Source organism: Hyperoodon ampullatus (genome assembly GCF_949752795.1).
Source record: "Hyperoodon ampullatus genome assembly, chromosome: 9".
Lineage (NCBI taxonomy): Eukaryota > Metazoa > Chordata > Mammalia > Artiodactyla > Ziphiidae > Hyperoodon > Hyperoodon ampullatus.
Window position 1 is genome coordinate 52,620,229 of NC_136922.1, and position 24,810 is coordinate 52,645,038.

A 24,810-nucleotide genomic window follows, 5' to 3' on the forward strand; every position below is an offset into this window, starting at 1 on the left:
GTGGAACTTCTGGAAAAGTTTTAGTTTTTTTAAGGGACATAATTGGCTGGCATGTATTTTGTCCATGATAAACTAATTTTAAAAGATGAAACTATATGAGACAAGTAGGTTGAATGAAATTGCAAAGAGGAGTGCATTAAAAAAAAATACCAGCAGTAAAATCTCTTTAAGAATTAAAATGACAGTCTAAAAATAAAAAATACATAGGCCTTTAAAAATATTAGTTTACTGCAGACAATTTATATTCTTCTTCTTTGTTTTAAAGGATGACTTCCATGCACACCTTCCAGCTTGTCCTCTGGAGGCTTCGGCACAGATGAAATTACCTAGTTTAAAAAAAAGAGAACCACCAACACTATAATTTTTATAGTACAAGAGTAATAAACCATTAGAATAGGTAGGGTATACATCCAGTAGTTTAATCCTTGCCATCACATTTAATGCAGTTAGCCCAAGTTCAAGGTGCAGCCTACGGTCTAGGCACAGAGCAAAGTTTTCTGTCCAAACATTGATGGGAGAAAAATTTCTAAAGCCATTTTAACAAGAAAGAAATTTTGAGGGGAGAAAAGTAAACATATGCTCTACTTTAACATTCCTTTATAGATCTGTTATTTTATGATGAAGTCACTTGTAATTTTATAAATACAGATAGATACCCTGGTTATGCATAACTTGAAACACTTACAATATCTGATATATTTAGAGACACTGAGGCTCCAGTGGGGATGGGGGATGAAAAATTTAAAGAAATAAGCAGAAAATGATAGAATCCTCAATTTCTTAGGGAAAAATGAAATCAAATACATCAGAACAACATAGACAGTATAAGTTAAAGCAGAGTACGACAGTCTTCACTTAAAATGGAAAATTATTAGAAACTGTAGTAAACTGTATTTAGTGTTTCTCCTTTTTGTTGTTCTACTACTTCTATATCTAGGATTTGGATCTAACTCTTTTTTTCTGGAAAATACAGTCAGCTCTGGCTAAGATAGCTATGTATCTGTATCTATGTCTCAGTTTAGTTGTATCTGAAGGAAGGGTGCCAGTACAAGCAAAAAAATTTTTAAAGAGGCTTAAGCATAAAAATTGTGTCCATGGATTTTTATTATTATAAAACAATTCCTCATCCTCAACTGGATAATTTTGAGGTTAAAAAAAGGTACATAAAAGAATCTACCTTAGCCTCTCTTAATTTCTGACTTTCTGAACCTGAGTTCAAGTATAAGAGAATGGTCTTTCTCCAGCAGATTATGATTTCTGAAAGGCTTGCCCCATGATAAGGTATTTTTCAAATGCTAACTCAAATGTTAACTTTCTTTTGTTTGTGCTTAGAAAATGGAAAATGGTTATGTAAATAACATTAAAAAATTGCTACCTAAGTAGAACAATCTGGCTCTAAACTATTTAAGAAATTTAAAATTAAAATTAAAATTAGGCCTTAAGGCCTAATCTTTAGAAATCTCACCTTCTTTTATGGCTATCTGTATCAAAGCAGCAAAATAAGCATTTGAATTTTATGTAATTTGTAATTCTGAACTTGATAAATAAATTGTAATAATTTTCCCTCAATGCAGTAGTTCTCTATGTTGGCTCATATTAGAACTATCTGGAGAGCTTTTAAAAAAGGGAGGGCCTGGGCTCCATTCTCATAGATTGATCTAACTGGCTAAAACTACTGCTTTTATATTTTCTACTTAGAGTGATATAAAATATGTTTAAAGCAAGGATTAAAGGTATCAAAGCAAATACATATCTGTGAGTCAAATTCAGTTATTGTACTTCAATAGAGAATTGTAGAAAACACATCTAAAAAGTAAAAATGAAAAAAACAAGAATGATAATACTGTAGTTCCCAGAAATAAGTCTCCATTCAGTTGTTAGTCCTGTAACCAAATCGTCTCTTAAAACGTTTTTTTTTTTTTAAATGATCTTACCTCTTTAAGTTTATTCCGAATTAAATTCGCTGTTGTATTCAACGAGTCATCATGCATGTCTACTTTAGGAATGTCTGGTAACTGAGGGCCAATCATAACCTCATTACTACTTGTGCTTGCTTCAAGAAGAGTTCCATGTTTACAATCATCTTCTCTTCTTCTTTTCCGCTCCTGCAGTTGTGTTGTCCTAGGCATAAATCTGTCAACTGCCTCTGAAGGAGTAATAGCCTTCTGTGTGCCAGGGAAGGCCAATGAATTTTTCAAAGTTTTCATCTGCATTTTCTGCAGAGAGTCATAGTGGTTACAATGCTCCAGTGTTTCATCATGGTTTCTACCATCCTGAGAGGAGTTTGATGCTCTGTCCACATGTTCTCCTGATGAACATGTACATTTGGGGGAGTAACAGCACAAAGGCAACTCACAAGAATAAGGAAGACAAAGATCTGAGTTCCCAGTAGATGTGTTCAAAGAGGCTGCAGGAAATCCAGAGGTCTTCGAATAGAAGTTCTGTCTAAAATCTTTTGTATCTTTATGCTTCTTTGTCATGTAATGATCTTTATATTAGAATTTAAAAGGTGAGAGAAAGGGAAACAGAAATGGTTCATTTATTGTTTTCATCATTCAGAAACATGTAATTTTAAAAAGAAACATTACTTTAAGATGGTAATGAACGCTACCCTAAAAAATTTACTTCTTGAGTAGGGAATACATTCACATGGTTTAAAAGCTAAAAAGGATATCTGTCCAATATGTCTTACCTTTCTTCCTCCCACTTACCCCTCTTTTTCTCCTTTAATACCCATTTCTCTGAACCTTTCTGCTTTCCAGTTAACTCTAAATCTTGCGGAGTATTTCCATGTCATTACATAGAAAACTTTTTATGGCTTCAAAGTATTTTACTATATGAATGTATCATGCTGCTTAGTTTGTATTTGTAGCTTTTAAAGGAGACAATACGCTGGGTCCATATTTTATCATTTCTTTGGTCACACATACAGGTTTTCCTGAAGCTAGTTATTCACACAGGTTAAAGTTCAGCATCTACAACTGACCAGAGACTCCCAACAGCTCTTGCCAAAATTTCAGGTAGGTTTTCCACTTTATTTCTCTCTTCACACTGCCACATGCCCCTTACTCAATCAGCCATAAACTCATCATATTTGATAGCTGTTTGGACACTGTCTTTGTCTTTTAACCAAAGGGTGGAAATTTGGTCATTTGAGCCTCTGGAACTATTCAGATTTCAGACCACACACATTATCTTAGGCCAATTCTGACAGCTCTAGTTCTACAGTCCATGCGCCAGATCCTATGATTCCATTCCGTGCACTGGGAATTTGTGTCTAGGGCAACTTGGATGGGCATATTGGGCATCTGGCCAGCTGGTGTTCATCAAAAGTGGAACTTATCCACTTTTTGCAGTTGTAACTGGTCTGCACATCAGAGGTGTTTCTCACTGCCTTTTGGTCAAGCCTTAACTCCTCAGCATGGACACAGGCTTTTCAGGCTTTACTTCCTGTCTCCTTTTCTCTTCTCTCTCACTGAAGCTGTGTTGTGGTTATCATGTACTACTCACTGTTCCTTAAAATGCATGATGCTCATTTATTCCTCTGGCCCATCTTTCCATCTCTTCCTCTCCCCTCCTGAGTAATGTCTACTTACCCTTCAGAACTCAGCCACCTCTCTCATCCTTAGGAAGTCTTCCATGAAACAACAGCTCTCCCTTCCCAGCCCAGATTACACAGCATTCTGTAAAGAACCCTGTAGTTTACAGATACTGAAAATTGTGATCCTTTACTTGTCTGTCTTCTCACTGGACTGGGAACTCCATGATGATAAACCTAGCAAAATGCCTTGACATATAGGAGGTGTTGTTTAGTAATAGGCTTTTCATACCTTTATTTTTAGTAGTTCTTGCTACATAAGCATTCCTCTCTTGTAATTTTTTTCTGGTTTCTTCAACTGTCTCAAATTCTGGAGCATAGCACACATGAAGCAATCCACCAAAGAAACTTTGTTCATCCATTTTTCTCTTGGCTATCCTAAACAGAAATACATATCATGGTTTACTAATCTAGATTTACTTAGGATGAAAGCTTAACTAGTATACAATACACTGATCAAAAGAGCAAAGTCCAGCTTTTGCTGTGTATATATATTCTATAGCTTGGGAATGAAGATGCTCTGCTTGTGGATGGTACTGACCCTACTGATCCACTGCACACCCTCTTAGAGCCTTTCCTCCCCTCTCCCAAGAGTCTTAATAGGTTTTAACTAAGTCATCCATACAAGCGAGATTCCCTTTAACCAATATAGGATCCAGCTTGTTGGTCTGAGGTACACAATCTGTGGTCATGAAATAGAGATTTTTCTCTGTGTTAAGTTAAATGGCCCGTGAGAGTTAGCTCATACCTAATTTAGCCTTTTCAGCACAATGTTTTCCTAAAATGGGATTCATATGTAAGAAATTAGTTTAAAATATTGTTATTGTAAACCTTCAATAATGGAGGAAATATTGAATATGTAACAATCAGTGAGAAAATGAGAGGATGGTATTCATTCAACAAATACTTTATTAAACATCTATGACTGGCCAGGAATTACTACAATAATTAAGTACTTCTGTGCCCAGGGAAAATGATAAGAAATATTCATTGAGATTTTACCACGTACCAGGCAGTGTCCTAAGTGCTTAAATGCTTCACTTGAATTAACACTTCACAACAATCTTATGATGAAACTAAGGCCTGGGGAGATTTATAACTTGGCCATGCCCACATTGGTTTGTGGAGCTAGGATTCAAATCCAGATGTCACACTGCATGGTCTACTGTCCTAGGTGGTGTGGGAGATGTAAAAACTCCTTAGAATGAATGCACAATGAGAAAATATGCTTCCCTCACCATGAGGAGCTGGCAAGTTGGTTAGAGCAGTGAGATTATACATAAGAGCAACTGGACAACAATACATGGCCCTGTGTACCCAAGTGTTATTTGTAGCACAGAAAAGAAAATAAGAATTTTAATAGCCACAGAAGGATGGGTCTTGGAGTGTATTAGTGACAAGAATAGGAATCAACATAAAAAGATAAGGCATTTCACATTTCAGCCTTATTGGAGCAGAGTTTATGTTATATATAGAAAGATAGAAAAGATGGGGTCAATTCACATCGGTGCATAACAATAAGAAACTCAACAGCTAATTTTTTTAAAGATTTTTTTGATGTGAACCATTTTAAAAGTCTTTATTGACTTTGTTACAATATTGCTTCTGTTTTATGTTTTGGTTTTTTTTTTTTTTTTGCGGTACGCGGGCCTCTCACTGTTGTGGCCTCTCCCGTTGCGGAGCACAGGCTCTGGACGTGCAGGCTCAGCGGCCATGGCTCACGGGCCCAGCAGCTCCGCGGCATGCAGGATCTTCCCGGACCAGGGCACGAACCCGTGTCCCCTGCATCGGCAGGCGAACTCTCAACCACTGCGCCACCAGGGAAGCCCCTATGTTTTGGTTCTTTGGCTGCGAGGCATGTGGGATCTTAGCTCCCCAACCAGGGATCGAACCCGCACCCCCTGCACTGGAACGCGAAGTCTTAATCGCTGGACAGCCAGGGAAGTCCCTCAACGGCTAATGTTTACTGCATTCTGAACAGAAGGCATTTGCTAATCCCTTTACGTGGATTATCTCATTTCATCCTCACACAACTTCAATAAGTAGATCCTTTTACCATATGGATTTTACAGAATACGAAAACAGGTTTAATGGAGTTGAATAACTTGTCCAAGGTCACGATGTTAGTAAGCAGTGGAACCTGAAAACTTACTCCAAACCCAATCTTTAATCTACCACACTACACGACAGAAAATTGTTAAGTATGGGAATGACCTATGGAGAGAGTTTTGGTAAAGCTAACACTTAAGAACACTGGAGAGGGGCTTCCCTGGTGGTGCAGTGGTTGAGAGTCCGCCTGCCAATGCAGGGGACGCGGGTTCATGCCCCGGTCCGGGAAGATCCCACATGCCATGGAGCGGCTGGGCCTGTGAGCCATGGCCGCTGAGCCTGTGCATCCGGAGCCTGTGCTCCACAATGGGAGAGGCCACAACAGTGAGAGGCCCGCGTACCACAAAAAAAAAAAAAAAAAAAAAAAAAAAAAAGAACACTGGAGAAAAATAATAACGGCCATGTTAGGTTATTGGGTAATTCAGGAATGAATGAGAGGCCAAAATGATACCAATGGGAATGGAGAAAATGAGACACTGCTTAACTTGCATATTACCTTGCACTTTGTAAATTAAGAAATTTAATAAGATAAACTTCTGTAAAGTCTTCTGCTGGGTATTCGTCTAGAGCATTATACTGTTCAATTGCACCATATAGAGCAAATCGCTCAACTAATTCCTTCATCGCTCCCACTGCAGGAACTCCTTGTATTAATAAGTACCGAGATTCCAAATTGACTGTATATACCTAAAAGAAATGCAGACACATTAAATGTATTTCACAAATAAGCCTAAGACAAATCTGCTCCTATTTAAAAAAAAAAAAGTTGAAAACAACTATTCTGTTCAGAGGGTCTGCAAAAAATAAAGAATCAAAAATTTGCCCCTCTCTCTGCATAAAGAATTCACCCTACGTGTGAAGGCCTCTAGCTAAAGCACCTAACAGACTACCTTCAATCGACACGTTTTCCAGAAGTTGGCTCGGTAGATACGACAGGAAAGAGTTAACATAGTCATTGAGCCTTACCATGTGACAAGGACTAGTGTAAACGCGGATGATACAATGACTAAAACACAGCCCTGTTTTCACGGAGCTGAGGTTCTAACAGTTGACTAAAGAGGTCGCAAAAATATCTGGTACCTGAGTACCAGCGTTCCTCACACTCATCTCCAGTGAATGGATGTGACCGCAGCCTTTCAAGATTTTATTTACGTAGGCTAGGCATATGAAGCTAGAGCTCACATAAAGCTACTGAGGACAGCGAATGAAACCAAAATCACTTTACCTTGACAGCGCGAGGCCGTCGCCCCTCCCGATACTTGGCCCGCGAGTCGCACACTGCCTTTTGGATGTGGTGGTCGAATACGCCCCCAAGCTCCCCGCCACTCGACGCCATCTTGCCGGTTTGGGCACTCGCAGAGACGACAACATCCGCCTCGTTGCCCTCATGTGTATCCAATAAGAGAGAGGGATGGGTCAAGGCGTGCCGAGATTGGCTGAAGAATCGATAGCGTCAGCCATCGTTTCCTGTGAGTGAGAATTCGGCGAATGAAGTGCCGCCCCCCTGCGGCGCGGCGGAGAGGCCCGGAGAGCCGGAGCAGGCTCGCATGCCCCTCCCGCTACAGACGCACGGCAGCGCTAGGGGCGGGGCTAGGGGCGGGGCCGATCGGTTTTATCCGGCTTCGACGTCCTCGGCCTGCCGGTTGCGCCCGGGTCGGCTAGGGTGAGTGGCTGCGGGAACAGCGCTTGCGGATGATGTGGGGCAGCGGTCGCCTGGCGGGTGCTGGGGGTGACGGGGCGGTCGTGACCGTGGCCTTCACCAACGCTCGCGACTGCTTCCTCCATTTGCCGCGGCGCCTAGTGGCCCAGCTGCATCTGCTGCAGGTAACGCGCCTGCCCCGGACGGGATTCCCGGCCCCGAGTCGAGGCACCTGGTGGGCCGTCTGCGGTCGGCCGGGACCCAGGTCTGTTAGAGACGCAGCGGCCGCTCAGGCCTCTCCCGGCGGCGGGACGCGGGCTGCATTCCCCGGGCCGCCGACCGGTTCAGAGGCCAAACTGTGGGCCGGTCTGGGCGGTCTTTGCAACCATACCACGTCTAGTGCAGCCCCGGGCCTTTGAGTTAACTTGCCGCATTCCAGGTCTTTTACTCGGTGAAACTGGGCTTTCAAACATCCTGATATTATGCCACTGCGTTCAACTATTCCTCACTCCAGGTTGGAAAAGCTTTTGAGAAGTCGGGTTTGTTTGTCTTTTGGGGTTTTGTTTTGTTTTTATAAATTTTATTTATTTATCTTTGGCTGTGTTGGGTCTTTGTTGTTGCGCACGGGTCTTTTCTAGTTGTGGCGAGCGGGGGCTACTCTTCATTGCGGTGCACGGGCTTCTCATTGTGGTGGCTTCTCTTGAAGAGCTTGGGCTCTAGGCGCGCAGGCTTCAGTAGTTGTGGCTCACGGGCTTAATTGCTCCGCGGCATGTGGGATCTTCCTGGACCAAGGCTCGAACCCGTGTTCCCTGCATTGGCAGGCGGATTCTTAACCACTGCGCCACCAGGGAAGTCCCTTGTTTCATTTTTAAAGAGTGTTTTTCCTACCAATGATTTCCAGGTGCCTGCACGGCTGTGGCCCGGGCCTCCAGAAGGAGGGGCAGCTTTGGTTTGTGGAGCCCCTGTAGGTTAACAGAGACTGAGCCCTGTGTCCCACGAGCGGGATAGGTTAATAAGATGAAGGTTCTTCCAGCGTCTCCGTTACTCGGACCACCTCTGAGGTGTGCTGGGAATGTGCAGTGGGATTATGCATATTTGGACGTATGTAGTTAGGATTACTTGAACCTCTGCTTTCAGTTGCCGTCTGAACATTGTGATTGTGGTAGTTCATAGCTCTAACCACATCCCTACTTTCATTATTTTAAAATAGAGGCACCTGGTCTACGAGTTTGAGTGTGTTTCTGGGGGCAAAAGGATAGAATATTCGAAATCTTTGAAAATCCTGGATGCCTAGTACCCCACTACTGGCTTATCCTTGCAGGAAATATTTAAGAGTTTGCAATAATTTCAAATATCCCATCTTTCCATTTTAGTAACTACTTTTCTAGATTATATTTGCCCCGTCTTTCAAGGCACGTTAATTTCAACAGGTCCTGCCATTATTTCTTTTACCATAAAGTAGGTAGTCTCTTGGCCCTGATGAGCTCCCTTCATGGCAGGAGATGAGTTAGTTATGTCACCAAATCCCAGGTAGATCCTGCCTGCCCTGTGCTCTCAGTCAGCTTTGATGGAAATTGTCCACAGTGCCTTCAAATCTCCACCTAATGAGTTTATAGGAAACACTCCCCACCTAATGAGTTTATAGGATTGCTTCCTTACAGTAGCTCTAAAATGTGGATGCTGTGTTACGTTCATCACTATTTAAGAATTTCGTGGTCTTGATCTATTTAAAAAATTTTTAGCCTTCAATAAGTATTCATAAGCATTAATTCATAGATATATTTTTGAAACTTAAATCCCTTTAGCCTTGGAGCGAACTGTTGTTTCTGTCCAGCCTATATCGGCAGAATAGGCCAACTTTTCTCCCCAATTAGAAAAGTAATACATGTTTTATAGGAAATTTGGAAAGCATGGAAAATTATAAACAAGAAAATAAAGTTACCCATAATCCCCAAACCTAAAGATAACTAATATTAACAGTTTGAATCAAATCTTCTAGTTTTGTTTCTAATCTCTGTTTTTAACAGAAATGGAGTCCTACACACACCCTTATATGTAGTTTTGTATTCTGATATTTTCCCTTAGTGTTATAATAAGTGTTTTATTTTGTTAAAAGGTAATTGTCGTTTTTAGTGGCTAATTAGTACTCTGTCATAAGTTTGCCATAATTTAATTGTTCACTGTGATGGAATGTTTATATTGTATTCAATTTTTAGACATTAAAAGTAATACTGTAATTATATTTCAATAAACGTTAAAAATAACATATATTTGTTGTATAATATATAATAAAACATTGTTTTATTTTCTGGTTATTTAGGACAGGCTCCCAGAAGTATTGAGTTAGAAGGCATAGATAATTGTTAAAGTAGAAAGTCATGAGTTGGGAGTTAATAGGTTGAATTATTTTACTTCAGCTGAAGCATTGAATACATAATACAGATAATACTGTAATGGGTAAAGAGTCAGAATGATGATTTTCTGGCCTGTGTCAGATTTACCTTTTTTTCTTTCAGTTTTGAGACATAATTGGCATATAGCCCTGTGTAAGTTTAAGGTGTACAGCATAATGATTTGACTTACATGCATCATGAAATGATGAGCACAATGTTTAGCGAACATGCATCATCTCATACAGATAAAAAATTATAGAAGTAGAAAAAAATGTTTTCCTTGTGATGAGAACTCAGTGTTTACTCTCAACAAGTTTCATATATATTAATGCAACAGTGTTAATTGTATTTATCATGTTGCAGAAGGCTTTAAAAATACGGATGTTCTGGTTCTTCCTCAGTCCTACTGAATCAGAATCTTGGGGAGTGGGCTTCAGGCATCTGTAGTTTTAGAAATATCTTAAGGCTACTTGGATGCACAAAAAGTTGAGACCCGCTGTTCTGGAATCACAGAATGTTGATGGTGAAAGAGACCTTAGGTATCTAGGTCATTTCTGTACTTTCATGCTTGAGGAAGCTGGCCAGTCCATTTCCATGCAGTTAATTCGCCCTCGACTGTAACTCACCTGCATCATCAGCACTCGCCTCCTCGCTGTTTCTTCCATAACCAAGCTCCTTCCCACTTCTGCACTCTTACTCAAGCTATTCTTCCCTAAAGCATTTTTCCGCATTCCATGCTTTTAAAAACAGCATAGTTCTACCTCCTCCACGAAGTTTCAGATTCTCTGTTGCCCACATTTGTCTCCTTTTCAAAACTTCACTGCAGTGTTTATGTGACACAGCTCACTTGTTATATTCTGTTCTGTGTTTTAAGTATTGTCTTCTTTTGTTTATCCAAGTCCTGTTTCAGGACTGGGTACTCAGAGGATCCTTTAACTCAGGATTTCTTAACCTTGGCACTATTGACATTTTAGGCTGGGAAATTTCCTGTTGTGGGGGACTGTCCTGGGTATTGTAGAATATTTAACAGCATCTTTGGCCTCTACCCACTAGATGCCAGCAACCTCCCTCCTCCCGGTTGTGACCAAAAATATCTGGAGACATTGTCATATGTCTCCTGGGGGAAAAAATCACCCTCAGTTGAGAATCACTACTGTACTCAGTTACTTTGTCTGCATTACTGAAATGGGAAAGGATTCATATCCACACTGAGAGCAACCAAATGAACCTAAATCACCCTCCAGAAATAGCCATTTTGTCATTTCCTTTGTGTTACCCAGGCTCGGACCTGGCCGATCCTAAGGCACTGCAATCTGTGGTTTCACCCAGCAATTCCCTTCAAGTGATATGGATACCATGGGTTTGGGCAAAAGCAGGCCAATCATTTGTTGATTAGATTGAACTCCTGGAAAAGGGGCTCCTTTCTCTCTAGGCTGTCCTTTTCTTCTCTCTGCCTGAAGGCCCAGGGGCTCTGTGGTCCAAGTGAATGATTTTTGATGTAAAAATGAACTCAGAACATCAGTCTGCAAAGTTTACTGAATCTAACTGAACATATATTATGACTTTATGGGGCTGATTACTACCTTTTGACCAAATGAATAATTGAAGTATTTTTCATATTTAATGAAGTTGATTTTTCCCTTTTCCAGGGAGTTGGTGGGTTCTCCTTTTTGATATTTCAGGGCATATTTCATATTTCCTTATTTAACATCTGTGGTTTTAAAAGTTTCTTCATATGAAATAGGGGAATTGATCTGCATTATATGTCAATGACTGATGAAACCCTGTAGAAAGTTTTTGGGGTATTGGTCACTTTGACTCTTACAATCTCAGCTCACATAGTTACAGCTGACCTAGTAACTTTGGACTTTGACTCCAAATCTGAGTCTCTTTCTACTGTATCACATTGTTCTCAGTGGAAAGATTTTGTCAGCCAGAGTGGTGGAACTGTCCTGTAAAGAATTGTAAGAACTTCCCTGGTGGCGCAGTGGTTAAGAATCCGCCTGCCAATGCAGGGACACGGGTTCGAGCCCTGGTCCAGGAAGCTCCCACATGCCACAGAGCAACTAAGCCCGTGAGCCACAACTACTGAGCCTGCACTCTAGAGCCCATGAGCCACAACTACTGAAGCCCATGCTCCACAGCAAGAGAAGCCACTGCAATGAGAAGCCCGCTCACCACAATGAAGAGTAGCCCCTGCTCACCACAACTAGAGAAAGCCCTTGCGCAGCAACGAAGACCCAATGCAGCCAAAAATAAATAAATTAAAAAATATATAAATTTATTTTAAAAAAAGGATTAGCCAGAAATAGACTAACATGGTTGATATTCACATGGGAATATCAGTAATTCCTTTTTTCCCTTCCAGGTTTATATATTTCCCAAGGTTTCTTTATAGGTTTGTAATTTTTAAATCATAGAAAACATTTTTTAATCCTTAAGCACAGACATACATATTTTATATAATTGCTCTTAAGAAGAATAAATTTTATACTTTGCTTTTTTTTACTTATGTTTCCATAGTTCAAGACTTTTAAAAATTATTATTTAAGAAGCTGCGTAATATAAAATTTCTGGAATGTACATAAGAAGCTATTAACAGTAATTACCTCTGGGAACAGGGACCAGCCCTCACATTTTATGCTTTTATACTTTTTGTGCTTTTACCATGTATTACTCTTCTAATAAATAAATACTATTACATTTTTATTGATTACATGTTTCTATTTATTGACTCATACTTTACTAAAATGGTAAATTTACAGCTTATTTAGTAATTTCCATGTTGCTAGACATATAAGACAGTTCTAATTTTTTTTTTTTTCCATAGAAGAGTCCTAAGTTTTCACATAGAAAATACTGAAGAGATATGTTCTGGTGTAGTTTTTTTCTTCTTTGAATCATTAATTCTAAATAAGTAAGTAAGGTCAAAGGCTATGTAAGTTCATTGGCTACCTGTTGCCGTTGTAAATTCTGGAATGGTTGAATCAATTTATAATGCCATCATAAGAATGTAAGGGTATTGGTTTCACCCATAGCATCACCATCAGTGGGTACTGGAAAAGATTATAGCTTTTAAAATGCTGTGACAAATGTGGATATAACAGAGTGCTATCAACTGTTTATAGAACTCTTTTTGTATGTGTGGATTGCAATAATAGCTTATCTTTTATGTGAATCCAGAGAAGCATGTAAAAACTTTCAAAACTTTTCTCCCCCATTTCTTATTTTTTGAATAAACAGAATCAAGCTATAGAAGTAGCCTGGGGTCACGAGCCTGCATTCTTGAGCTGGGTGGAAGGCAGACATTTTAGTGATCAAGGTGAAAATGTGGCTGAAATTAGCAGACAAGCTGGTCAGAAACTTGGACTTTCAGATGGGGAACAGGTAAGCACAAAATGTGATGACAGTGTGATGGTAAGATGACACCTAACTTGTGTGCTACTGTAACCAATCCAGGATGTTCAAGTTGACTATAACTGTTGTTAAGTCACTCTCTACCATATACTCCATTAAGTCATTATCTCGTAGTCTCCCATGGTCCCTAGTTGATTTTGTATTCTACTGTTTTACTCACTTTCCAGGTTCCTTAATTTTGTTTTTGTGCAATTTTTTTTGCTATATGAATTAATGAGTTTTACTTACTATTATTGAACTTCATTTTATTTGTTTCTGACAGATTTTCTAACCTTCCAGGGTCATACTTGATTTTAAAAAATCTGTCCTACAAAAGAGGGTTATTATTTTTCCAGTTTCGTCTTGCCTGTGAATTTCATGTGCTTAGATTGTAAACTCTAAAGCTTAAGGACTCATGTTTCTTTTCATTTTATCATATTCACCAGTTTATGGTTTTAACTGTTTTAAACTGCAGAAGTAATACATATTCAGTACAAATGTTTTACAGTTGAAAGTAGAAAATGTTTTTCCCTTTCTCTAACCCCAGCCTCAGAAAGATTGTGTACTGTGGGATCTCATTAGACCTTTAGGATTTAAAGAATGAGATCATACATATTTTCTGCAATTTTTTCCCCCACAAACTATATCAGAGATCCTTTCCACATATTACAGGCAATATACATTGAACATGTCTGTATATGTATGAAGTGAAATAAATATTAAAAATTGAATTGCCAAGTCTAGGGCACTGCACATTTAAAAATTTGATAGACGGGGCTAAATTGCTTTCTATTACCAGTTTCTCACAAGAATACTGAAGTATGTCACATCTTTTTTTTTTTTTTTTTTTTTGCCGTACGCAGGCCTCTCACTGTTGTGGCCTCTCCCGCTGCGGAGCACAGGCTCCGGATGCGCAGGCTCAGCAGCCATGGCTCACGGGCCCAGCCACTCCGTGGCATGTGGGATCTTCCCAGAACGGGGCACAAACCTGCGTCCCCTGCATCGGCAGGCGGACTCTCAACCACTGCACCACCAGGGAAGCCCAACATCTTTTTAACTTGTTTTGAACACAGACTAATTTTTTTCATGCATGTTTCTGATAATGAGAATAGGCCACTGATGAGAAATCCATAGGCCTAGCACTAGTCTTTTGCTTACCTTAAATTTTTGCTAGAATCTTAAAACTTTAGCAGCTTAGTGACCTTAGAAATCACTAACTTTGGTGCCTTGCTCTGCAAACCTAGGGAGATGGACTATTTTGCCCAGGATCGCATAGCAAGTTATAGTTCTGCTCTCTTTGAGTATATGGCACTTCCCTATGGGAAACACCAACTTCCTATTCCTGATGTTGATGTCTTTATCAGCACCCTGAACAGTCCTGCTTGTTTTTAATTCCCATTTGCTTCAAAGTGAACTTCTATCCGATTTTCTGCACATTCTCTGTATTGTAACAATACCACTAAGGCACTGTCTCGCAAACAGTCATTGATAGGAACAGAAAGTGGACTGGCTTGGCCAGGATGATAGCTTCTTGTTTTGTGCTTCCTCAGAGTCACCCCTTTCAAATAGGGTATACGGGAGGTACTGAGGGAAATAACTGAGGAACAGGTGAGGCACTTGGGGAAAGTCTGCTCCAATCCACAAAAGGCAGAGAAGGAGCATCTAATACTCAGTGGCTTTGGATTTTACTCCTCTAATCCCCAGAAATGCCCATAGAAGAGGAAAGAAAGTAAGAGGGTGAATTCCAAATTCTTGAGAGACACCAGGATTTCCTGTGTATCTATAGACTAGAATGAGGGGATATTTGTTTTGCTATACTTTTTAGCTGTGCATGATTATGCTTCTAAATAATTGGTTCTGATCTCTATTTCAGTGTGTTTTTTACTTTTTCAGAAGCAGCATGGCTTGAAGTTAGTTATAAAACTAAATTGCAGAACTGCTAGAAATAATAGTATTTATATACAAGATCAAGCCATGACTTCATGACATCATTGTTTTTTCTTGCATTTTTTAATTTATATTTGTTTTCTTTAAATGACTATCTTTATATTATTTTTTAAAACTTATATTGTGTGGGCTTCCCTGGTGGCGCAGTGGTTGAGAGTCCGCCTGCCGATGCAGGGGACGCGGGTTCGTGCCCCGGTCCGGGAAGATCCCACATGCCGCAGAGCGGCTGGGTCCGTGAGCCATGGCTGCTGGGCCTGTGCGTCCGGAGCCTGTGCTCCGCAACGGGAGAGGCCACAACAGTGAGAGGCCCGCATACCGCAAAAAAAAAAAAAAAACTTATATTGTGCTAGAACGTATTTTCCTTTATTTTATAATTGGTTGTGAAATAATTTTTTCTAAAATGCTAAGTATATCAGGGCCTACCTAAGGACTACACACAAACACACACGCACACAAAATTAATTACGTAGCTAAAGAGAGAACTTCTTATTTTCTAGGGATATAAAAAAGGCTTTTAATAGTAGTTTTGTACTTTAATTTTTTCCAGGTGTTTCTCAAGCCTTGTTCCCATGTGGTGTCTTGTCAACAAGTTGAGGTGGAACCCCTCTCAGCAGATGACTGGGAGATACTGGTAAAGAAAACAAAATGAGAACTATCCCAGTTTAAGGTTAAACTACTTAAAAATATCAGTGTCTTTTTTTTTTAAATTAAAGTATAGTTGATTTACAATCTTGTGCTAGTTTCTGCTGTACAGCAAAGCAATGCAGCTATACACATATGTACATTCTTTTTTTTATGTTCTTTTCCATTACGGTTGATCCCAGCAGATTGGATATAGTCCCCTGTGCCATACAGTACAACCTTGTTGTTTATCCATTCTAAGTGTAATAATTTGCATCTACCAACCCCAAACTCCCAGGCCATCCCTCTCCCTCCCTCTTCCTCCTTGGCAACCACAAGTCTGTTCTCTGTGTCTGTGAGTCTTTCTGTTTTGTAGATAGGTTCATTTGTACCATATTTTAGATTCCACATATAAGTGATATCATATGGTATTTGTCTTTCTCTTTCTGACTTACTTCAGTTAGCATGATAATCTCTCATTGCATCCGTGTTGCTGCAACGTGGCATTATTTTGTTCTTTTTTATGGCTGAGTAGTATTCCATTGTGTATATGTACCACATCTTCTTTATTGATTCATCTGTTGATGGACATTTAGGTTGTTTCCATGTCCTGGCTACAGTGAATAGTGCTGCTGTGAACATTGGGGTGCACATATCTTTTTGAATTATAGTTTTGTCCAGGTATATGCCCAGGAGTGGGATGGCTGGATCATATGGTGGTTCTATTTTTAGTTTTCTGAGGAGTCTCCAGACTGTTTTCCATAGTGAGTGCACCAACTTACATTCCCACCAACAATGTAGTGGGTTCCCTTTTCTCCACATCCTCTCCAGCATTTGTTATTTGTAGACTTTTTCATGACGGCCATTCTGACCAGTTAGAGGTGGTATACCTCATTGTAGTTTTGATTTGCATTCCTCTAATAATTAGTGATGTTGAGCATCTTTTCATGTGCCTACTGGCCATCTGTATGTCTTTGGAGAAATGTCTATTTAGGTCTTCTGCCCATTTTTCAGAGGGGTTATTTATTTTTTTGTTGTTGAGTTGTATGAGCTGTTTGTGTATTTTGGAGATTAAGCCCTTGTCTGTTGCATCATTTGCAAATATTTTCTCCCATTCTGTACGTTGTCTTTTCATTTTTTTATGGTTTCTTTTGCTGTGCAAAAGCATGTAAGTTTGATTAGGTCCCATTTGTTTATTTTTGTTTTTATTTCTATTGTCTTGGGAGACTGACCTAAGAAAACATTGATACAGTTTAGTCAGAGAATGTTTTGCCTATGCTCTCTTCTAGGAGTTTTATGGTGTCATGCTTAAGTCTTTAAGCAATTTTGAGTTTATTTTTGTGCATGGTGTGAGGGTGTGTTCTAAGTTCATTGATTTACATGCAGCTGTCCAACTTTCCCAGCACCGCTTACTAAAGAGACTGTCTTTTTCCCATTTTATATTCTTTCCTCCTTTGTCAAAGATTAATTGACCATAAGTGTGTGGGTTTATTTCTGGGCTCTCTATTCTGTTCCATTGATCCGTATGTCTGTTTTTATACCAATACCACAGTTTTGATTACTGTAGCTTTGTAGTATTGTCTGAAGTCTGGGAGAGTTATGCCTCCTGCTTTTTTTTTTTTTTTTTTACCCCCTCAGGATTGCGTTGGCAATTCTGGGTCTTTCATGGTTCCATGTAAATTTTTGGATTATTTGTAATAGTTCTGTGGAAAATGTCATAGGTAATATGATAAGGATTGCATAAAGTCTGTTGCCTTATTGATTTTCTGACTAGAAGATCTGTCCATTGATGTGAGGGGGTGTTAAAAGCCTCTTACTATTATTGTATTCCCATCAATTTCTCCCTTTATGTCTGTTAGACTTTATTTTATGTATTTGGTGCTCCTATACTGGGTGCATATATGCTGACAAGTGTAAAATCCTCTTCTTGTTTTGATCCTTTTGTCATTATATAGTTTCCTTCTTTATCTTTCCTTTTAGCCTTTGCTTTAAAGTCTGTTTTGTCTGATATGAGTATTGTGACCCCTCACTTTCTTTTCCTTTTGCACGAAATATCTTTTTCCATCCCCTCACTTTCAATCTCTGTGTGTCCTTTACCTTAAAGTGGGTCTTTTGTAGGCAGCATATTGTAGGCTCTTGTTTTTTAATCCAGTCTGCGACTCTGCCTTTTGATTGGAGCATTTCGTCCACTGACATTTAAGGTAATTAGTGATACATATGTTATTTATTGCTATATTAAACCTTGTTTTTCAGTTGATTCTTTGCTTCTTCTTCCTTTTTGTTTTTCCTTTTGTGGTTTGATGATTTCCTTTTATTTTATGTTTGTGTTCTTTTCTTTTTGTGAATCTATTGTATGTTTTTGATTTGTGGTTGCCCTGTTTTTCAAGTATGTTAACCCCTTCCTATGTCTGCTTGCTTAAGACTGATAGTCATATAGGCTCAAACACGTTCTAAAAAAAAAGAATCTTTTTTTTTGATGTCCTTTTTTACATCTTCATGTTTATCCTTTTGCTGTTCCTTGTATTTATCATCACTTTCACAGACAGGGTTTTTTTTTCTCTCTTTTTGATCTATATACTGGCTAATTTAAGTGGTTTACTTTCCAATCATGATTTCTTCCTTCCTATATGTTCTTCTTTTCTATTTAGAAAAGATCTTTTAATATTTCTTTGAGGATAGGTTTAGTATTGCTGTATTATTTTAGTTTTTGCTTGTCTGAAAAATTCTTCATTTTTCTTCCTATTCTAAATGATAATCTTGCTGGGTAGGATATTCTAGATGGCAGATTTTTCCCTTTCAAGACTTTGAATATATTTTGCCACTCCTTTCTGGCCTGCAGTGTTTTTTGTAGAGAAATCAGCTAATAGCCTAATGGAGGTTTCCTTGTAATTAACTGTTTGTTTTTCTCTTGCTGCCTTTAGAATCCTTTCTTCATCTTTAACTTTTGCCATTTTATTATAATATGTCTTGGTGTAGGTCTGTTTGGGTCCATCTTGTTTCTGTGCTTCCTGTATTGGGATATCTGTTTCCTTCTTTAGGTTTCAGAAGTTTTCAGCCATAATTTCTTCAAATACATTTTCAGTCCCTTTTCTCTTTCTTCTTCTGGAATCTCTGTTATGTGTAGATTGAGATGCTTTATATTATAAGTCTCTAATATTGCTTTCATTTTTTTTCATTAGGCTTTCTGTCTGCTGTTTTAATTGGGTAATTTCCATTATTCTGTCTTCCAGATCACTTATTCTGTCTTCTGCACTATTCATTCTGGTATTCATTGCCTTTAGCTCAGCTTTTGTCTCGGCAAATGAATTTTCTAATTTGTCTTGGCTCCTCCTTATAGTTTGTATTTCCTTTTTACAGTACTCTGCACTTCTGTCTCTAGCCTTTCTTAATTCCTTCAGTATTTTCATTACTTCCTTTTGAAATCAGTGTCTGTTAGACTGAAGAGGTCTGTTTCCTTGTTTATTCCTTCAAGGGAATTCTCTTGATCTTTCAACTGGGAGTGTTTCCTCTGCTTCTTCATTTTGCTTATATTTCTCTTACTCTGTGAGTTGAGGAGAGACAGTTATCTACTCTAGTCCTGGAGGGCTATTTATATGCGGAAGCATCCCTGCATAGCTTGTGTGGGTTTAATATTTTTTTGGCGTGAGGACTGTTTTGGTTTGGGTGCTTGCCATCTCTTTCCTCAATGTGTGCTGGCCATTATCCCCTTGACGGGACCATGCAGGTGCATGGCCCGTGCACGCTTCCAGGAGGGGAGGGGCAGTGGTTGGTGCCCAGGCGCGGGACACTTGGTGGCGGCAGCGGTCTGCACCTGCCTCTGCAGTCCAAGATAGCAGTGGCAGCTTATACCCGCCCCCCAAGCGCACGCAGGCTATACCCCGCTGCCTGAGAGTGCACATGTGGAGAAAGAAGCTCCAATGGTATTACTGCCCCTCTCCTTGCACGCCCCCCAACAATGGCACCTTACCTCTCTGGTGGGCTCAGGCTTATTCCTGTACTCCCTCGGTTGTGGTGCACCACACCCTAGCCCCCCTCAGGCTGTCTTCATGCAGCCAACCCCAGTCCTCTGCCTAGGTCCGACCTCCAAAGCCCAAGCCTCAGCACCCAGCCCCCACCTGCCGCAGCAGACAAGCATCTCAGGCTGGGGAATGCTGGGCAGCACACTGACTGTCTGTGCAGGTCTCTCTCCGCTTTGCCCTCTGCAAACTGGTTGCTGCGCTCTCCTCTGAGGCTCTGAAGCTCCCCCTCTGTCCCAGCTGATCTTCCCACCAGTGAGGGGACTTCCCAGTGTGTGGAAACCTTTCACAGTTCCCTCCCGGGAGCGCAGGTCCTGTCACGATTCCTTTCTCTCTTTTTTTCTTTATTCTTTTGTCCTACACAGTTACATGGAGATTTTCTTGCCCTTTTGGAAGTCTGCGGTGTTCTGCCCGCGTTCACTAGATTTTCTGTGAGAACCGTTCCACATGTTAGATGTATTTTTGATGTATTTGTGGGAGAAGGTGCGCTCCCTGTCCTCCTCCTTCACCATCTTGATCGGATCCTCCAACATATCAGTGTCTTTAGATTTCTCTTCTGTGACTGGCATTATATATTCTGAGTTGGTTTGATTTATAAGAATGAGTTGAGATTTCCTTACTAGGCCTGGAATAGACAAAATGTAAAGTGAATTGATCTTTTTGTTTATTGGTTCTAGGAGCTGCATGCTGCTTCCCTTGAACAGCATCTTCTAGATCAAATTCGAATAGTTTTTCCAAAAGCCATTTTTCCTGTTTGGGTTGATCAGCAAACTTACATATTTATCCGGATTGGTAGGTGCCATTGTAATATTTTCCATCATACTCTTCACAGTAGCATTGAATCCAAAGCAGAGGTAAATGCACACTAATGACCTTTATTTTCTACACAGTTGCACTAATACCAGCTGCTCCTTATGGAAGGCTGGAAACTGATAGCAAACTCCTTATTCAGCCAAAGACCCACGAAGCCAAAGAGAATACGTTTTCAAAAGCAGATAATGCACATGGAAAATTTCATAATTATGGAGGAGACCAAAAAGGATTGACAAGAGAACTTCAAACCAAGCAACTTCAATCAAATACTGTAGGAGCCACTAGGTCTAAAGAAACAGATTCAGAGGATACAGTTGACTCATCATTAATACCAAGCTTATGGACTGTGATAGGAAGCATTTTTTCTTTTGGGTCTCAGAAGAAACAAGACACATCCTGGGGGTTAACTGAAATCAATGCATTCAAAAATATGCAGTCAAAAGTTGTTCCTCTGGATAATATTTTCAGAGTATGTAAATCTCAGCCTCCCAGCATATGTAACGCATCAGCAACTTCTCTGTTTCACAAACATTATGCCATTCATGTATTTCCATGGGACCAGGAATATTTTGATGTGGAGCCCAGCTTTACTGTGACCTATGGAAAGCTAGTTAAACTACTTTCTCCAAAGCAACAGCAAAGTAGAATGAAGCAAAATGTCCTGTCACCTGAAAAAGAGAAGCAGATGTCAGAACCACTAGATCGAAAACAGAGTAGCCCAGACCATAGTCAAGAAGGTGGCAATGCCTGTGTGCTAAAGGTAGTCTGGAATGGACTTGAGGAATTGGAGAATGCCATTAAATACACCAAAAACTTAGAAGCCCTTCATCTCGGGAAAGTTTGGGTTAGTATAAATCTTTTTTTTTTAATTGAAATATAGTTGATTTACAGTGGTGTGTTAATTTCTGGTGTACAGCAAATGGGTTAGTATAAACCTTATAATTAGGGAGGAAGTAATTTTATGTTGCTTGAACTTCCCCAAATTATGAACTAAAATAGTATTTTATATACAAATTGAAAACCAGTATAATAAATAGTATCTAAAGTTCCTGCGGGGACACATTTCTGATTGCAGGGTAAAGTCCTTGTTTGGGTAGGGTTTGTGTATTTCCTGGCTGAGTAAACTTGGACAGGCATAAGCTAAGATTGGTACAGGCCCAAAGAGGTCAAAATTATTTGCCTGGGGTTCTTAGCTAATAATTAGAACTAGGATTCAAACCCAGGCAGGCTGACTCTTGAGTTCATGCTTTGAATGGAGTGCCCTACAAAGCCTCACATCTTTTTTTTTTTTTTTTTTTTTTTTTGCGGTACGCGGGCTTCTCACTGCTGTGGCCTCTCCCGTTGCGGAGCACAGGCTCCAGATGCGCAGGCTCAGCGGCCATGGCTCACGGGCCCAGCCGCTCCGCGGCATGTGGGATCTTCCCAGACCGGGGCACGAACCCACGTCCCCTGCATCGGCAGGCGGACTCGCAACCACTGCGCCACCAGGGAAGCCCAAGCCTCACATCTTTAATGCCTGCAGAAGATGTGTTTCCAAGTTCTTGAAATCAAAGGAAGGACTTGTTATGTATTGGGGGAAATGCCCAGTGTAGGGAGAGACACACTACGTGAGACGACCTGGATTCATATGTACCCAGAAGGTCCTTACCCTGCTGGTATTGGCTCTTTAACTTGTGTGTGATGGAGAGCAAAGTAGAGCAACTAGCGTTTCACCTTCTCATCCTGGCCTCAAATATATATTTTTTTAAGATTTTTTTTTGATGCAGACCATTTTTAAAAGACTTTATTGAATTTGTTACAATATTGCTTCTGTTTTATGTTTTGGTTTTTTGGCCACAAGGCATGTGGGATCCTAGCTCCCCGACCAGGGATTGAACCCACACCCCCTGCATTGGAAGGTGAAGTTTTAACTACTGGACTGCCAGGGAAGTCCCTGGCCTCAAATATTAACACAAATTTTATATGAAGTGAGTCACCAGCCCCCGTTATTTGAACCTAATTCTGAACAATTGTGAAATGAAACTTCAGGGTGAGGAGGGAGGAAATTGTTAGGACAGGGAAGAACAATGGGAAGGAAAGGGGGTCTCCTTTGTAGATTTCTTTTACTCTCACAGTTTTACCTATGACCTTTATGTAGGCGACTTACAAAATTTTAATCTCTCAGCCTACATCATTTTCTAAAGCTCCAGCAATGCCTCATATTTTCTGTTAGCTCTAATCTCTTACTTAAGAAGATCCCACTGCATCTTCAAAATCAAATTGTCTAACACTGAACTTACTATGACATCTCTTTCTATTAATGGTTCTGCCATTAGGTAGGAAATACCATTATTTCCTTGATATTACATGGTGAGGACAGGGTGAAAAAGGGATAACGGTCAAGTCCTGGAGAGCAGGTAAGATGGCAGTGAGGAGCCTGCACTTCCCATTCTGCTTTAAAGGTTGGGAGAATGACCAGTGAGGAGTGGCAGTAGCTGCCATCAGGTACTCAAACAGGCTTGACTGGATAGATCAAAACTGATCACCTTCTGAAGAGGATGTAAAAAGAAATGTAGGGAAAAAATTGATATGTGTTATAACAGTACCTGAACGCCCATCTGGTTATACTATAAATCGTGATAGCGTCTATCGTTCGCCTGAATTGATAGAAGTTAACATCAGTATGCATGCTATGGAGTATTTCTTAATCAAGCTTTTAACATATTTATATTTTTAATTTATTTTTATATATTTCAGATTCCAGATGACCTGAGAAAGAGACTAAATATAGAAATGCATGCAGTAGTCAGAATAACTCCAGTGGAAATTACCCCTAAAATTCCAAGATTTCTAAAATTACAACCTAGAGAAAACTTAGTGAGTTCAGATTTATATGTTACATCACAGTTTTACATGTGTTGTAAAATTTCTAGTTGCTTTAGTTAAATAATAAGAATGTACTCCTTTATGCTAGAAGGGCAAGGAAGTCTTTTTTTCTTTTTCTTTTATTGTGGTAAAATATATATAAGATAAAGTGCTATTGTAACCATTTTTAAGTGTGCAGTTCAGTGGCATTAAGTACATTTATGATGTTGTGAAATCATCACCACTATCTATTTCCAAAACTTTTCCATCACCCCAAGCAAAAACTCTGTGCCCGTTAAGCCGTCACTCCCCATCCTTCCCTCCCCCAGTTCCTGGTAACCTCTCATCTGTATTCAGTCTCTGTGAATTTACATATTCTAGATCTTATATGTAAGTGGAATCATACAATATTTGCCCTTTGTGTCTTGCTTATTTCATTTAACATGTTTTTCAGGGTTCATCCACACTATAGCCTATATCAGAACTTCATTCCTATTTATGGCTAAATAATGTTCCATTGTATGTATATACCACATTTTGTTTATCCATTCATCTGTTGATGGACACGGGTTATTTCTGCCTTTTTAACTATGGTGAATAGTGCTGCTGTGGATGCTTATGTACAAGTATTTGTTTGAGTCCCTGCTTTCAGTTCTTTTGGGTACATACCTAGGAGTTGAATTGCTGGGTCATATGGCAATTCTATGTTTAACTTTTTGAGAAACCAAGAAGTCTTTAATAAGCAATACACATGTATATTGTGCCAATGCAAATACGGATAATTTGGCTTTTAAAAGATTGATATTTTTGCTACATCTGGGTAATCTTTAAAAAAATTCTCTTATGTTTCAGTATTAACATTGCAGTGTAAAAGAGAGCTAGATTGTTTTGCTTTTCAACACTGTTAATTTAGTAGAAACTGATATGGTCAGGAAATGAGGTATGGAACTTAACTTTAAAATCTTTTTAATAGGGTATCATCATCTGTACCAGTTTAGATTACCAGTTCTCAGAGAATTATAATACAGGAAAATTATTATATGTTTTAAAAATTCCAGACATGATTTAATCCTTCTCTGATAATTCGAGTGATACTTCTGGAACCTCTGGATATCGATGGTCATTATGTCAGGGTCATTATATAACCATTTTAACAGATCTTTCTACTTGATGAAACCCCAGGTAAGATAGCTTATATTTTGTGACTAGAGAAGAAGAAAACAAATAGAATAAATGCCATTTCCATAATAGTATGCAACTGAGCATTTAACACATTGGCTGAACAGTATACAGTGATTTGTAGTTTTCTTTGAACTTTTTGTTTATTGATCTTAGGGTTTTTTTAAATTTTTATTTTATATTATAGTTGATTTACAATGTTTCATTAGTTTCAGATGTATAGCAAAGCGATTCAGTTATACATATACATATATC

At 39.4% G+C, this 24,810-nt stretch overlaps 2 protein-coding genes across 4 annotated transcripts in view; one reads left to right on the forward strand and one right to left on the reverse strand.

The window, feature by feature from the left end:
• Positions 1-239: 239 nt before the first annotated feature.
• On the reverse strand, positions 240-7,043 carry RBM48 (RNA binding motif protein 48; the record flags this gene model as incomplete). Its single annotated transcript, XM_079711197.1, has 5 exons — positions 240-326; positions 1,935-2,488; positions 3,831-3,976; positions 6,204-6,394; positions 6,933-7,043. 5 exons carry the CDS (start codon positions 7,041-7,043, stop codon positions 240-242), a joined length of 1,089 nt encoding a protein of 362 aa, XP_079567323.1.
• A 356-nt stretch (positions 7,044-7,399) lies between these two features.
• Positions 7,400-24,810, forward strand: part of PEX1 (peroxisomal biogenesis factor 1) — a gene marked incomplete at its 5' end in the record, with an annotated part of 68,200 nt that continues 50,789 nt past the window's right edge. The window contains 6 exons of one of the 3 annotated variants that reach the window (XM_079711107.1): positions 7,400-7,531; positions 12,983-13,126; positions 15,630-15,713; positions 20,397-20,511; positions 20,610-21,376; positions 23,269-23,388. In XM_079711107.1, the coding sequence (XP_079567233.1) occupies positions 7,400-7,531; positions 12,983-13,126; positions 15,630-15,713; positions 20,397-20,511; positions 20,610-21,376; positions 23,269-23,388 (1,362 nt within the window). The remainder of the gene's footprint in view (positions 7,532-12,982; positions 13,127-15,629; positions 15,714-20,396; positions 20,512-20,609; positions 21,377-23,268; positions 23,389-24,810) is intronic. The other 2 variants (XM_079711109.1, XM_079711108.1) reach the window with 2 other exon arrangements.